At 35.7% G+C, this 14,042-nt stretch overlaps 1 protein-coding gene across 6 annotated transcripts in view; it reads right to left on the bottom strand.

Annotated features, from left to right (window-relative positions):
- LOC117565448 (nitric oxide synthase) overlaps positions 1 to 14,042 on the bottom strand; it is a 36,012-nt gene that overhangs the window by 14,840 nt on the left and 7,130 nt on the right. For 4 of the 6 annotated variants that reach the window (XR_007954514.1, XM_034244541.2, XM_052002329.1 and 1 more), the window contains exons 4-10: positions 8,436 to 8,572; positions 8,204 to 8,366; positions 4,663 to 4,754; positions 3,697 to 3,838; positions 2,352 to 2,491; positions 2,083 to 2,257; positions 44 to 225 (exon numbers count right to left, since the gene is read on the bottom strand). Coding sequence is in view for 5 of the 6 variants with exons in the window: in XM_034244541.2 (XP_034100432.2) it covers positions 44 to 225; positions 2,083 to 2,257; positions 2,352 to 2,491; positions 3,697 to 3,838; positions 4,663 to 4,754; positions 8,204 to 8,366; positions 8,436 to 8,572 (1,031 nt within the window). In the remaining variant the exon portion in view is untranslated. The other 2 variants (XM_052002331.1, XM_052002330.1) reach the window with 2 other exon arrangements.

Here is a 14,042-nt window from a genome sequence, read left to right as displayed (position 1 = left end):
AAGGCGCACATTGCGCATACGTAACGTGCACCATGTAACTTACCGTAGCTTTGACTCGTTTTCGAAATGCTTCATAAAACTCTCGCTGGCCGTGTGATGATCCACAATGGTCACATTGCGGCTTTGATACGAATGCAGCACCGCAATATTCATTTCCACCACAGCCTTGTCCTTCCACAACGAGGTCGGAGTTCGCGTATCCAAATTCATTTTCAGCGCCACCGTCTGTAAGCATGTAATAAATACAAACACATTAGTAATATGCTTCAATTTAATTGCACAAGTGTTTTCGGGTGTCGAATCCCCTTTTTGCTGCTCTTCGCTCTCGCTAATTGCTGCGACGTTATTAATTTTCGATTACAATTTTTGGTTTTTGTGGCCGAACATTGATAATTGCTTTGCTTTTGCTGTTGCTCTTGCTTTTGCGTTGCCTACGTCATGCCTGTGGGCAACAAGTGGCTCCCAAATGGTTTGTTTATGAGCCCATTGCGGTCTGCTGAGCATCGCCCTCACTCACATCAACTATTGATTTTGCTGCCGGCCATGTTACAGTGGCTTCAAATTATGCGCAAAATTTAAACCGAAAGTTTTCAAAAATTTAAGCTCTTGCTAGAATCAAATGATCTGATAAGAAGTGAAGTAAATACAATAACTTCAGCTTAAATTATATCATATTTTTCTTTTCATTTTAAAATGTAGCAATTTGCTTGCTTGAAGTAGAAAATAAAGAAAATAAATGAAAGTTGTTGCAAATGAATTTTATTCGTAGAAAATAAAAAAAAACAAAATTAATTGTATTAGATAAAATGGTGTTATCAGAGGTAATGCAAAGACAATCAATTGCAACGCCAAATGTTACAGTATATGCAAATGTTACAATAAAAATTAGACACATTATTTCAAAATTACGGAACATAAAATTGTATTGTATTAAATACAATATTCTAATGAAGCATAAGGACTGAATAAAATGTTTGTAGTATAATATATAAAAAATATTTAAAAATTAGTTCACAAACTATATAAATTAGCTTGCATATTAAAGTTTTCAACTGGAATTCAAGTACATGTAAATTTATGTTTCACATATTTTCACTCTATCATAAACTAAATAAATGACATCATTTATTTGTTCATTTCTGCATAAAATGCTGCAATTTTTTTTTCTTGTTTTCTGTAATGAAATCTTACAAAAACATAACTATATTATGCTGTCTGTAAACGTCAATAAATGCCAACGAAATGTTGTACAACAAATATGAGTAAATGAATATTTAAAATATTTCCAAAAATTTTACATTGAGTCCATAATGAAATTATGCCAATGTGCGTGACCAACTGACAGTGTAAGTTTGTCTATATATGTATACGAGTACAACACAGTACAGTGGGTGAGAGTGAAAGGCTGCATTAGTTCAACAACAAATTGAATAATTTTTGATGAGTGTGTGTGTGTGTGTGCAAGTGTACTAATGGCAAGTTCGTGTTCAAAACTAATTAAAAGAGCAAATTGAAAGTGCAAATTCATTAAAAATTGATGCACTTCAAATACTCGTAATCGAAATTCAGAAATCGAAACTCTGCAATCAAAGGAGCTGCAGACAGCTTGTTCCATGAATTTAATTGATGAGTTTTCATATACGTTCATGTATGTAAATTTAAATGTTGCACCTTGCCATGGACAGACACATGAATTTGATTTACTTTAATGCGCTTGGGTTGCTTTTAAACACTCTTCCTCTTCTCATGCTGCTGGCGGCTCGAGTGTCTCGACAAGCACACACTGCGAAATATTTGCGAGAAAAGCGCTTTATGCCGGCAAAGTAAACGTGATAAAAAATACACAGCAGCGATGCGTCAAGAGACGCGCACATAATGCGTTCATGTAATGAAATAAATGCCGGAAAGCTGCAGCCTGCGCGGCACCGACAAAGACATCAAGGACATTAAATAAGGACAATGCTGGTACTATCAATAACGCAATTACAATATGCACACACACACACACGCACAGTTTTTAGCCTTCCTGTGATTTTACTCGCTTCAAGCGGAAATTTTAACACTTTAATGGCGGCAACTTACCTCTAGCATATTGCGACGATTTGTGTCGCATAAATTCCGGCAGCCAATCTCCGTTGACATGTACCAACCGCTAAATGTGGTCGCCGTAAACTGAATGCCGCCCACATCGAAGAGCATGCTCGACACGGCGGGCAACGCGTACCAGCGCAAACCCAAATCACTAAACCACTCGAATCTGCAACGAGTTTGGGGGAGGAGAAAGTATTTTGGTTGTTTAGTTTGACGACACCGACACACACACACGCTTCTGGTGCTGCTTTTACACTCACTTGGGATGACTTAGCGGCACCTCGAGTATCAACTCTGGCGGGTAATCAAAGTAGTCGGGATCATGACCATTGGCCGACACAACCAGGGGCAAAATGTCCCATTCGCTGCCCTTGCCCTTCCAGCCCAGCTTAGTACAAACCTGCGAATAAAATCAAGACCAAAAGTCAACAACAAATATCAGAATATCGAACACAGTATAAAAAGTGACATGTTCACAAATATATGGCATACTTTCAGGCGACTTTTACATACGCACACAACTCAGCACATTCTGTTTATTTATCGACAGCTTTGTTATTTGTTTGTGTGTGTTTCTCTGCCATTCTCACACATTTTTTTGAACGTATTTAAAATGCGATTTATTACATGGCATTTACTACAACTCCGACAATTTTTTGTCCCAGCCCAACACCATTTATGCCTTGTAATTTGTTCTTTTATCTCTGTATGTGGGTTGTCCAAGGGATAATTCAACTTGTTGGTTTAACAACAACTCAAAATATGTGTGTGCGTGTATGTGTGCGTTGTCGGCTCACAAGCAATTGATGCGTGTAAATATTGTGATGCCAATATATAAATTGATAGGTGGATTACAAGCCATAAATAAACGCCCGCAATAAAATATAAAAGAGTTGTACAAAATGACTGTCGATATTGCTTCAAGTCGAATCGATTCCATTCAATGGGAGCAACAACAGCTGTTGGGCACTTTGATTGCTAGGCAACCACTCACAAGTGGCCTATTGAGCGAAATGTGAAATGTGAGTATTTTATTAGACCATTTAAACACACACCTCGCTTAACTCGCTCAACAATACGGATGTCTTTAATTTCCTGCTGAATTGTTTGAACTCTTAAAGCTTTTCTTAAATAACTTCTACAAGTTTTATCTGAAATATAAAACTAACCTATATGTGTATATAGAAATCACAAACACTATATGTTGGCGCAGTTGAGTTAGAATAATTAAGAGCAAATTATTATAGTACGTACAAAAATTCTTTAGCTTTAAAATTACGCTTACTATTCGATTTTTTTCGATTTGCCGGGCGGAGGTGGGTGTGGTAAAATTTTAAATCAAAGTTGATCTGCCTGCAAACATAACAAGTGCTGTTATAGCTCAATCTTTTATAATATATCTCTATATATCTCTGTTCACACGGACGGATAGACCAAGCAGATGCATCCATTTAGATGGACTGACGGACACGGCTATATCCTCTCAGCTGTTGACGCTGATGAAGAATATATAAACTTTATGGGGTGGAAGATTCCTACTTCTGCCTGTTACATATATTTCCTGAATGCATAAATTTATATGCTACCAAATGTTATTAAAGTTACCTCTGTGAACTCCACGTTCATGGGATCACCGATGATTTTGCCATCTGTTTGCTTATAGCCAGCGTAAGAGATAAGCTGATTATTCCAGATGCGATAATCATGCTTGGCATCTGTGCGCTGTGGAAATATTGTGATGGCAGATCTGCGAATAAAACAATGAAACTATTAAACATATTCCATGCACACCACAGAAGCCAAACAACAGCTTAGACAAAGTTCACAAGCTCAGCACATAATCAGCTACACCAATGTTGGCCAAGTCAAAAGTCAAAAAAGCAATAGACAGACAGTCTATGGCTATGGGCTAAACATAATACCAAATATTTGCTAGACCACTTTTCAGCAGTTTTCGACTCATTAGTCGAGGCCAAAAACATTCGCCTCATCGATTTGAGTGGATTACCAAGTTTTTGTGGATAGGCGGATGTTAGTGCGAATTGCAAATGTTTTCCAAAAATTTCTAATTGCCATAAACAGCATATTTGAGCGGCAGCAAAATTATGCGAGGCTTAACAGTTTGATGTGCTAAATAGGTAGGTCTCAATGTGAGATTGCAAATTTGTGCACGCTAATTAGAATAAGCTGACAATTATGTGCACTGCATGTTCATTTTTGTGAAATTAGTCGAAAATTGCAAAAATAATACTATTAAATATTAAATAATATTAACAGCATTAACAGCAATTAAGTATTTAAAATTTATTGTAGTAAAAAAAACTAGATATGCAGAAACAAATTTGCTTTCAATTAGTTTGTTTGTCTTTTTCAAATGTTTTCCCCTCCAGCTCTCAGTTTTTCAATTAAAACGAGACTTTATTGCTGCGAATTTTTGTGAATTTTTATGGCACAACAATTTGCACTTTGAGCGCAATTGAGGTAAAAAAAAAAAAAAAAACATTTTTATTTCTCACTTTTGTGGCTGTGGCAATTTTTGATTTTAATAAAATTTAAGAGCTCCTCACTTACCTCAGATTGCCTTTATTGGTTGCATACTTGATGTGATTACAAATTGCTTCAAACATGCCACTGGTTGTGGTCACATAACGACAATCAAACACCTAGAAAATAGAATTAATAAATACTTGCATCAAGAGTAAGTCTTTAAGTTGGCTTTGGCAGGAATCTATCGACTTTTTGGCTATTAGCCTTTACGCTGGACACTTTGATGGTCTCACAAGTGCCACTCCAATTAAAGTGGCAACTGCAGATGCAGCAGCCAACTTGAACTGTGCAACACCCAGTTCGAAAGTTCAAATTAACTAAAATATTCATGGCACTTATAACATCAACAACAGCGCAAAAACAAGCGGAAGCTTTGGGCAACGCATAAGAAGACTGCTAAATACCCTAAGGTAATGTTTTTATTAATATAGAAATTTAAAAAATATATGTATATAAATTATATATTTTCTTAGAAAAATAATGATAATTGATTAACTGATAAAGATGTATGTATATTAAGTATAACATAAAAGGGTCAATCTTCCACTTCTTCTGATATAATTAAATTATTAATATTACTTTGTAACTATTTTCCTCCAATAGTTTTTTCTATTGGAGTGCTCGAGATTGTTGTTTTTGTGCGCTCTCAGAGTGTACATAGAAACCCTTTTTCAATTATAACACTTGAATGCACTTTCTAGATTCCGAGCTTACCCAGTTTTACCTCTCGATTAACAATTGTTTTGGGCATTTTCACACCTGCTGCTGGTGTTGCTGTTACTGCTCCTGTGGTTTATCAATGAAAAGGTGCGAGTACTTACGCTTTGGCTTTATGCTATTTCTCTGCTGAGCTGTGAGTCGTGCCCACTCGAGTCTTTTCCCCAAATCCCTAAACACTTTGCTATTTCACAATTCATTTTTTTTTGTACTCCTATCTTCTCTCTCCACTTTTTGTAACTGCTGCTTTTTGGTGAGTTTCATTTGATTTTCTGCTGTGTTTGGTTTTTGTTTGGCTATGCGTATGGTTGGTTTTTCGTAATTAAGTTGGAACCCTTTTTTCGAGTGGGGCCTGAATGACCCATGTGAAACCCATAAGCCATTCATTTATGCATGATGCGTGCATTTAATTTACAGCAAACTTTTGTTTTTCAAGTGTTATTGGATAACTTTTTCGAAAAGTCATGGCGTAAAATGAAATTATCATAGCACAAAACTGTACAACCAAACATGTTTATGCAGCATCATTTTTAAAGTCAAACAAGGAAGAACTACGAGGGCTGGACAATGAATTATTAAATTCATGTCAAAAAGGTATAATGCTAACGAAAATATTTTGTAAGTTTTTGACAGAGATTTGAGAAAGTGTTTTTGAAAGAGTTTTTTTGGTGAGTTATTTTATTTTAATTATTGAAAATAATTTAATAATATAAAAAGAAGTTATTAAGACGCCTATAATTATATATTGGGCAAAAATGAAGAACAAATAAAAAAATATATAGTAGCTATCCATTTTCAATTAAAGCAAAACTTCGCCGTTTATACCAAACTAATATTCCGAATATATATTAAAACATACCGAAGTCAATATTTGGTATAGCGATATATTATAGTACTCAAAATATAGTAAAATAGTAAAAAATATACCAGATTTTCAAAACAATGGTCGTTAATTACTTTTATAAATATTTTTAATTTAATAAATAAAAGAAACATTATTAAAAATAACTTTACAATAAACATCTTCATAACATTAAATCAACAAAAAGAAACTCATCTTTTTACTTAGTTCAATATAAACTTGCACTAATCTAAAGGCATCATTCATTATTCACTTCACAAAAAGACAAATTGATTGACAGCCTTTTAAGGTTTTCGCTTTTATCAGTTCAGCGGCTCTTTCAAATGCAATTCCATTGTTTTGGACTGAGAACCACTCAGACACCCCTCGCTTTGCTTAGATTTTGCACATATCTCTGGACATACGTGTGTGAAAGGCTGAGAGTCGAGGAGCATTAAATATGTATGCATATATACACACGAGTGTAGTAAATACATTTTTGACGCTAAGTGAATTTTCAAGGTGACTTCAGTGACTGAGAATTGGATGCTCGTGTCTGTTTCAAGATTGTCACTCACACAAACACACACACACACGCGGACGAATACACACGAAAATCATTGAAGCGTGGATGCAAATTTGTTCACACATTGCTAGGCACACAAACTCACACATCGTCATTTTGTAATGCCAACTACTGATCATTATAATACACACACAGGCTCACATTTAAATGTAGTATGTATGAATAAATCTCTGTGTGGCAGACACCAAAATTTTGTAAATTAAAATTTACGATGATTTGCATTTCAAATACGCTCAGTTCACTGCTCGCTTTTTGTCTCTCTATCCTCATTCTCTTTCTCGACTCGCTTTGTGCCTTTTTTATCGCCTTTCGAGTGCGCATTTTGCATTTGTCATTTTGTTGAAACACGCATAAATCTTGGATAATACGAACAGGACACATCCAAAGCGAGCGAGATAGGTATAGTGTGAGAGAACGAGACAGCAAACAGCACTACTTAGATTGCTCTGACAGACAGCCTCTGTGATTTGCTTAGCTGACAAATTGGACTGACTATTTTGCATAGGTTTTGAGAATGCTGGAAAATTACACACATTTGGCTAATGTGAGTTGATGAATTGATAGACTGATTGCTGGTAAATGCTAATGACTGTATGAATGGCTAATACATTACCGAAAATTATTGCTTATAAGGGGGGTCATATTGTGATTTGAATTTTTATATGTACATATATATTTAAAAATGACAAATAATTTTAGTAAATTTAAAATAAGATTATACCAATAAAAGGTTTAGAAAAATCTTACAGTTAAAACAATTTATGAATTATCAATTAAAATTAAAATTTACAATAAAATTTATAAATTAAGAACTAAAATGCTAAACATTGCTTTAAAATGTAAATATTTGAAATAAATGTTCTATTCAGAATAAGAGTTTGTTAGCATTTAATATATAAAAACAATCTACAACATTTTCTATGTTATTGATTTTTTGGAGAAAAGCCTGCTAAATTTAAAATGCTAATAATATTTTCAACATGTTGCATATAAATTTCATTTCCTTAACCCTGAGCTAGCGGCTATTTATTGCTGCAACTTAAGCTTAAATTTACAATGTTAAAGAGGTGAGTAATAAGTTCTGTATTATAAATATGCGAGCAATTTTTCTTAAAAAGTTGCTTTACATTTGTTGAGCTATTTAAATAATTTAATTCTATAATTTGAGCTTGAACTTGAACAGTGATAAATAATATTCAATATTTAGTGCTGCTCATAATTCTAAAATTGTAAAAAATAAAATTTCAGTTTAGCATAATTTATTGCTCCAACTTAAGCTTCCATTTAAAATGTTAATATATGCCATATTTTCTGTATAATTTTGAACTTTGCGAAAACAATTCACCTGCCAACCAACTAAAGTCCATAGATTGCGGCTAAAAAATCCCCAGCAATTTATCTTGCAAAGCGAAAAAACTCACCTGCAGCTTCGACCATTGGATGCGACCAATGCAGCGAGAAGAATTACGCCAAGCTAATTTGGCGCCATAAATTAGCTCCGTTTCGGTTAGCTGATAATGTCCCGTTGTCTCGATGCTCTGTCGCACCTGTTTCCAGCGTGTTTCGTGCGCTGCCGACGATGAGCTGCGACAAATGTTGCCAAATAGTATATAAATAAATAAATCTTTTGGTTTTAGAGATTTCCGTGCTTACCGCTTAATGGAGGTGAAATACTGATCCAGAAAATCCTTGGCATGCTCCAGCACCAAGTCGGATTTGCGTGCCTCAACGGCGGCATTGCCGATGTTCATGATGCTACTCGTACAGGTGGCTCTCGTGCAGGACAATATCTGTAAAAATTCAAATGAAAGCGAAAATGATGTTGACGATGATGATAAATAAATAAGTCATAAAGTTCTTACAAGAAGGGAAAGGGAAAGAACACACAGCTCAAAAAGAAAAAATATGGCAGGAAAAGTTGCTAGAAAGTTGTGACAATTTAATTAAAAATTTAATTGCTTATCTCTCGGTAATTAAATTTTTGATTGCTCATTTCGTGCGCCCTAATTGCAGCAACAAATGAAGATGAATGACATACAAACAGACAGACAGTCAGACATCCCGAGAAGATGCTATAAAAAGCAGAGTAGGAGGCGCAACAATGCAATGGAATTGAAATTAAACCGAAATGGCACACGGGCTATCAAAAATGAGGAGAGCATACTGACAACTTCTCGCCCTAAGCGCAATTGTGGCAGCTTCTTCTTTAACCTGGCCAAGAGATTAGACGGCTTCTTAGATGCCCTCCCAATGCTCCGACACGCTGCTCGCTGCTCGTTGGCCACGTTTAAAAAGCATTTCACTGTCAATTGCGGATGTTATTTCTGTTTTGCTTTACTTTCACAATTTCTTTTTTGTGTGCTCTTTATGACGCATGTCACTGTAATTATACCCTGTAAACTGTAGTGAGGAAAATGGGGTGTAAAAATATAGATACAATTGCAAAAGTTACTTATCTTCATAGTTAGAAATTTCATATATAGCTCTGAATTAGCAGGTTTTAGAGCTAAGATTGATTTTAGAAACTTTCTCTGTTTAACAATTAAATAAATAAACTCAATTAATTAATTAAACTCATCATTATTTAAAATTCAAAAATGTTTGGATATATGCTTTTTTTACTTTAAAGAGTGTCGCACACGACAAACTTTTTAATTTTATATATATTTTACATTTAATCCCAATTTCAACATTTATTCAGATATATAATTTTCTTCATTCATAAATTTAATCTACTTAATATCATCTTTAAATTAATATTAATTTAAGAAACCCTCTGTTTCCAGGACATTCCCCAGTTGCGCAACTTTTGCTGTTTGTCTTTTTGCTCTTCACCTGCACTGCGCTCGATTTGTCTCAATCTCCCCCTTCTCCCCGCCCCGCCCATAACAAACAGACTCCGCCTGTTAGATGTTATTCTTCGTCTTCGTCTTCTTCGTCGCTCACCTTGGCTTATGGTTTGTTTTCTTTCGTCGCTTTAATTTACTCAACGCCAAACAACAATGCCAACAGCTTGGAGCTCTTCTTCGCTCCTGGCTTATGGCAATAACAAAGCATCCCGCGGTCATAATTAGTTTGTTTTTACAGGCAGTTGAGCTCTTGAATTGGCTTGAGAAGAGAACGAATTGCCACCATAAAATGCTCAAGTGGTTTTACTTGCTGCTTGCTTTAGGTTTCTGACTCTTCAAACTGCGACAATTACATCACACATACGCCGAGTAGTCGCGCTTTTTACAAAAAATTAACTTTAATTTCTGTGAGAAACGTGATGTTGTGCAAAATTGCAATTAATGCAGCATGTCAAACACTATGTTGACATAAAAAGTAAAATTAAATTAAATATAAAATATTACAAATGTTAACAGGACATTTTTTTTTTTTTGTCTATAGAAATTGATAATAATTTTTTGCTGCCATGAGTTTGTAATTCAATAATAAATATTGCAAGAATTTGTATTTTATTGAAATTGAAATTTCTTTGAAGTCATATTGAAAATGTAATAAATTTATAATTTTTTCTATAAATAACAAACATAAAAAATATTTTACAAATTTGCTGTCAAATAGTTTTATTTTTTTTTATCGGCAGACAATTCGGCATAAAAAAAATTATTACAAGTTTGCTGTCAATATTTTATTTTATAGTTATTCTGTGTTTAACTTACTTCTAATTTTTGTAACTTTTGATGACAATTAAAAGTTCTAACAGCCGCACTGTAAATTCTTGTAGTTAATTTACAAGCCGCTAAAACTCTTCAACCACAATAAACTGCTGCCTCAACTTTAAGTTGAACCACAACATATTTCTGTAAAAAATGAATCTGGTGAAAACTTTGGCAATTTTCACTCAACTGCACAGGACAAATTTATGCAGAATGCAAACAGCAATACGTGAGTGGCAGCTTTACAAACACAACACACCACACAAGACACACCACATACATGTGCACTTCTCACACACCCACACACATGCACTTGCATCTCCTGGTGTACCCAATTTATTTGCAGCAACTTGCAAGTTATTATTCTAATAAGCAAGACTGACGGCATGATACGTGGACCATGCCTCCTCCCAAAAAGACACAACTGCACCTCATTATGGCGCACAGGCATTGTGTGTGTTCCTGAGTTTTGTGTTTACAGAGTCCAAAAATTAGCTTTCGCTATCAACGTGGCAAGATCTCATAAAGCAGGCAGCCAAAATGCGGTTGCGACGCATTTTCATTTAAACAGATCTTCAGAGTGGCAAATGAATTTTGCTTCCAGCGTCAAATGCAAATAATTTCGAGCTGCTGTTGCTGTTGCTACTGCACCAGCGAAGTCCTTAATACCACGCCCACCCAACCGGTTAGTACGCCCACACGCTCACACACAAAGTTCGCCAAAATTGTTTTATGTAAATATAAACACAAAGCAGCAACAACATCGAGAACAGCAACAAGAACAACGCGGCAACGGCCGCGAGTAAAACTTGCCACTGTGCCGGAAACGGAAATTGTTGCAGCTGCAGCGCGTCAACTAAATACATATACAACACGAAGCTCAGACACCCACACAAACACACACACACCCACTTCAAAGCGTTTAAAGTTTTAGCGTGCAAGTTTTGGTTTGCCGCCTCGACGCCACTCGTTGCCCTTTTTTCAGGGGTCGCTTTTAGGGTGGAAAATGGGGGTCGAGCATTTCCCTAGCGTGCGTCTTGTTCGCGCCAAATTTGCACTTTTTTCTGCAAGTTTTCCATTTAATTTTGTTCTTATTTTTATGAAATTTATGCGTCTGTAAAGAAGCACAGTCTAAAAGGTGCTGCAGCTGCGCTTGAGAGTTGCAGCGAATCCTGAATACGCTTTTATAGAAATATTACAGAGCAAAATAAATAAAATGAAACTATAATAAATTTATTAAATTCATAATTTGCTTAGAATTAATACAAAAATATAAAATATTGTATTCATTTTCTAGTAACTTTAATTTAAGTCGAACCTTAATGTATCTGGTTACTAATAACACACTAATTTAATAAAGAAATAGCTCACACTCCTTAAATTAATTGTAATTAATATAAGCAAATACTTTCAAGCTTTTTACTTAATTACACTTTCAAAAACCGCGTGAATAACTCACTCAACTGAACCGCAAGTTGTAGAGTAATTTAAGTGAATAACTCACTAAATATAAATTATTTGTAGCTTTTAACTTCTGTTGTGGAACTTTTGCAAACACTTTTAACCCACATAGTATTACTCCCCTCCACAACTTTTGCACTCAAAGGAAAAATTTGCTATTGCGGGAAAAATTGCATTGAAATGCGCAAAAACAAATGCAATTTAAATGTAATTTATGAACCACCATGAATATTTTGCATACATTTTTCGTTAGACTTTTGCGTAGTTTGGCGTTTATAATTGGCTAAAATAATGGGAGAAATTAAAGTCATGGCGCATAATTACAGCATACATGGCATTAAGTTGTTCAAAGCACAATAAAGAGCTGTAAGAGCTCAACTGCTGGATATCCTCCGGCATCTTTCTTCTTCATTTTATGGCTACAGCAGCATACGACTGAAGGTAGCTCTTGGCTTAGAGTAAAAGCCCTCTCAGGCATAAACATAAAACTTATGAGGCAGACAACATTCTGGAAGCATTTAAGCATCGAGCGAGTTCTCTTCATGCAAATCCCGAACAGAGAACATAAACTTTAATTGACTTCAACTCGAAGCTTACATCTATGAATGGACATGGAGGGCCTTTTTCACGCGCTTAGTATAATTACCAGGTGGCAAGCGAATTTGCATGAGAGCAGCGAGAAACTTGCAACTGGCAAGTGGCAAGTGGCAAGCTGAGTGTTTGGCCAAAGTCACTAAAGTCAACGGCGATGCAAACTTTAATGAAAATGCCAGCAAAGAGCAAATATTTTGCATTGCATAATTTTATGCGCTTTGCGTATTAAATTGCAACTGAATGGAGGTGAAGCACCCAGAAGGGTTTGGTGGACAGCAGCAGAAGCAGCTGCAATGCCATGAAATTTGATTGCGAACTGTGTGCACACACAAACAAAAAAAAATGGCGAACTCACAGCGCCATTTCCGACGCCTGCTGTCGACGTCGACGCTGACTTAATTAGCAGGCTAACAGCGCTGCAACTGTCGAGGGAACCAAGGGGGGAGGGGAACTCTGTTAAAGGGAGGTACAACTAGTTCAGCTAATTGAGGTTAGTTGGCAACTTTAATGCCAACACGTCGACGTCTTTTCCGCTTATGCAACACTTGCGGCCTAATGAGTTTCAAATCGCAGTTGCTGAATCAGAATTGTATGCCGAGCCCCCAAATCATGTGCAGCAAATGAATTATGCAATAGATAATAGCTCTTCATTTAATTGTAAATAATTGGGACACGTTTAAAAGCTCATTTTAACATAGCTCATCATTTAAAAGATTACTATTATTATTGAAGACACGCTTTAAAGCTATTTTATTTCAATATTTAGATTGGCAAGTGATGTGGAACTGAATGTGAAATGTGCAACCGTTAAATTGACCTTCAATTAATAAGTTATCACCTATGGAACTAATAAATAGTTTGAAGACGCGTTTAAAAGTTCCTAAGGCTGTACATTTCAATTAACAAACACTCAGGAAATGCATATGAAATTCTTTGTAGTCTGCATATTTTGCATATTAAATGCATAACTCTAAGGGTGTTCCTTTCAAATTTCATGGGTATTGCGGCTTGTTGTCAAAGTTAGAGACATCAGATTTAAGTTAAACAGAAGTGAAAAGTTTTCTAACCCCGATGACCACAACGCAAATTACTAAAAACAACAAACTGACACACACACAACACACAACTGGGTATAATTTTAAAGCACACACACACACATTCACTTTAATTGAGGACAACTTCATTGCAAGGCAAGAGAATGGCGTCGCTTTTAAGAGTTAAGCGACAATGCGGGCGGCTGCCTTTAATCCTGGCAAGGCACGCACTTGAGGCAACTTTTACTTAACAAACTGCAGTAAACATTAAAATTGCAGGCAAACAAACAACTGAAGCACACCCACACACTCACATGCACGTACACACACAGTCAAACAATTACACGGCCAACTAGCAGCTCGTCATGAGTATTAAATAACTCCTAGAAGTATGCAATGCTTTTTGCACACAAGCTACCAACTTTTTTACGCGCACAGCAAAAAAGCAGTGAACATGCTGCGAATTGTTTTACTACCGTTTTTTTTATTGCACTTTCTCCTGCACTAAC

Source organism: Drosophila albomicans, chromosome 2L (genome assembly GCF_009650485.2).
Source record: "Drosophila albomicans strain 15112-1751.03 chromosome 2L, ASM965048v2, whole genome shotgun sequence".
NCBI classification, from domain to species: domain Eukaryota; kingdom Metazoa; phylum Arthropoda; class Insecta; order Diptera; family Drosophilidae; genus Drosophila; species Drosophila albomicans.
This window is presented reverse-complemented; position numbering and strand designations above follow the sequence as displayed.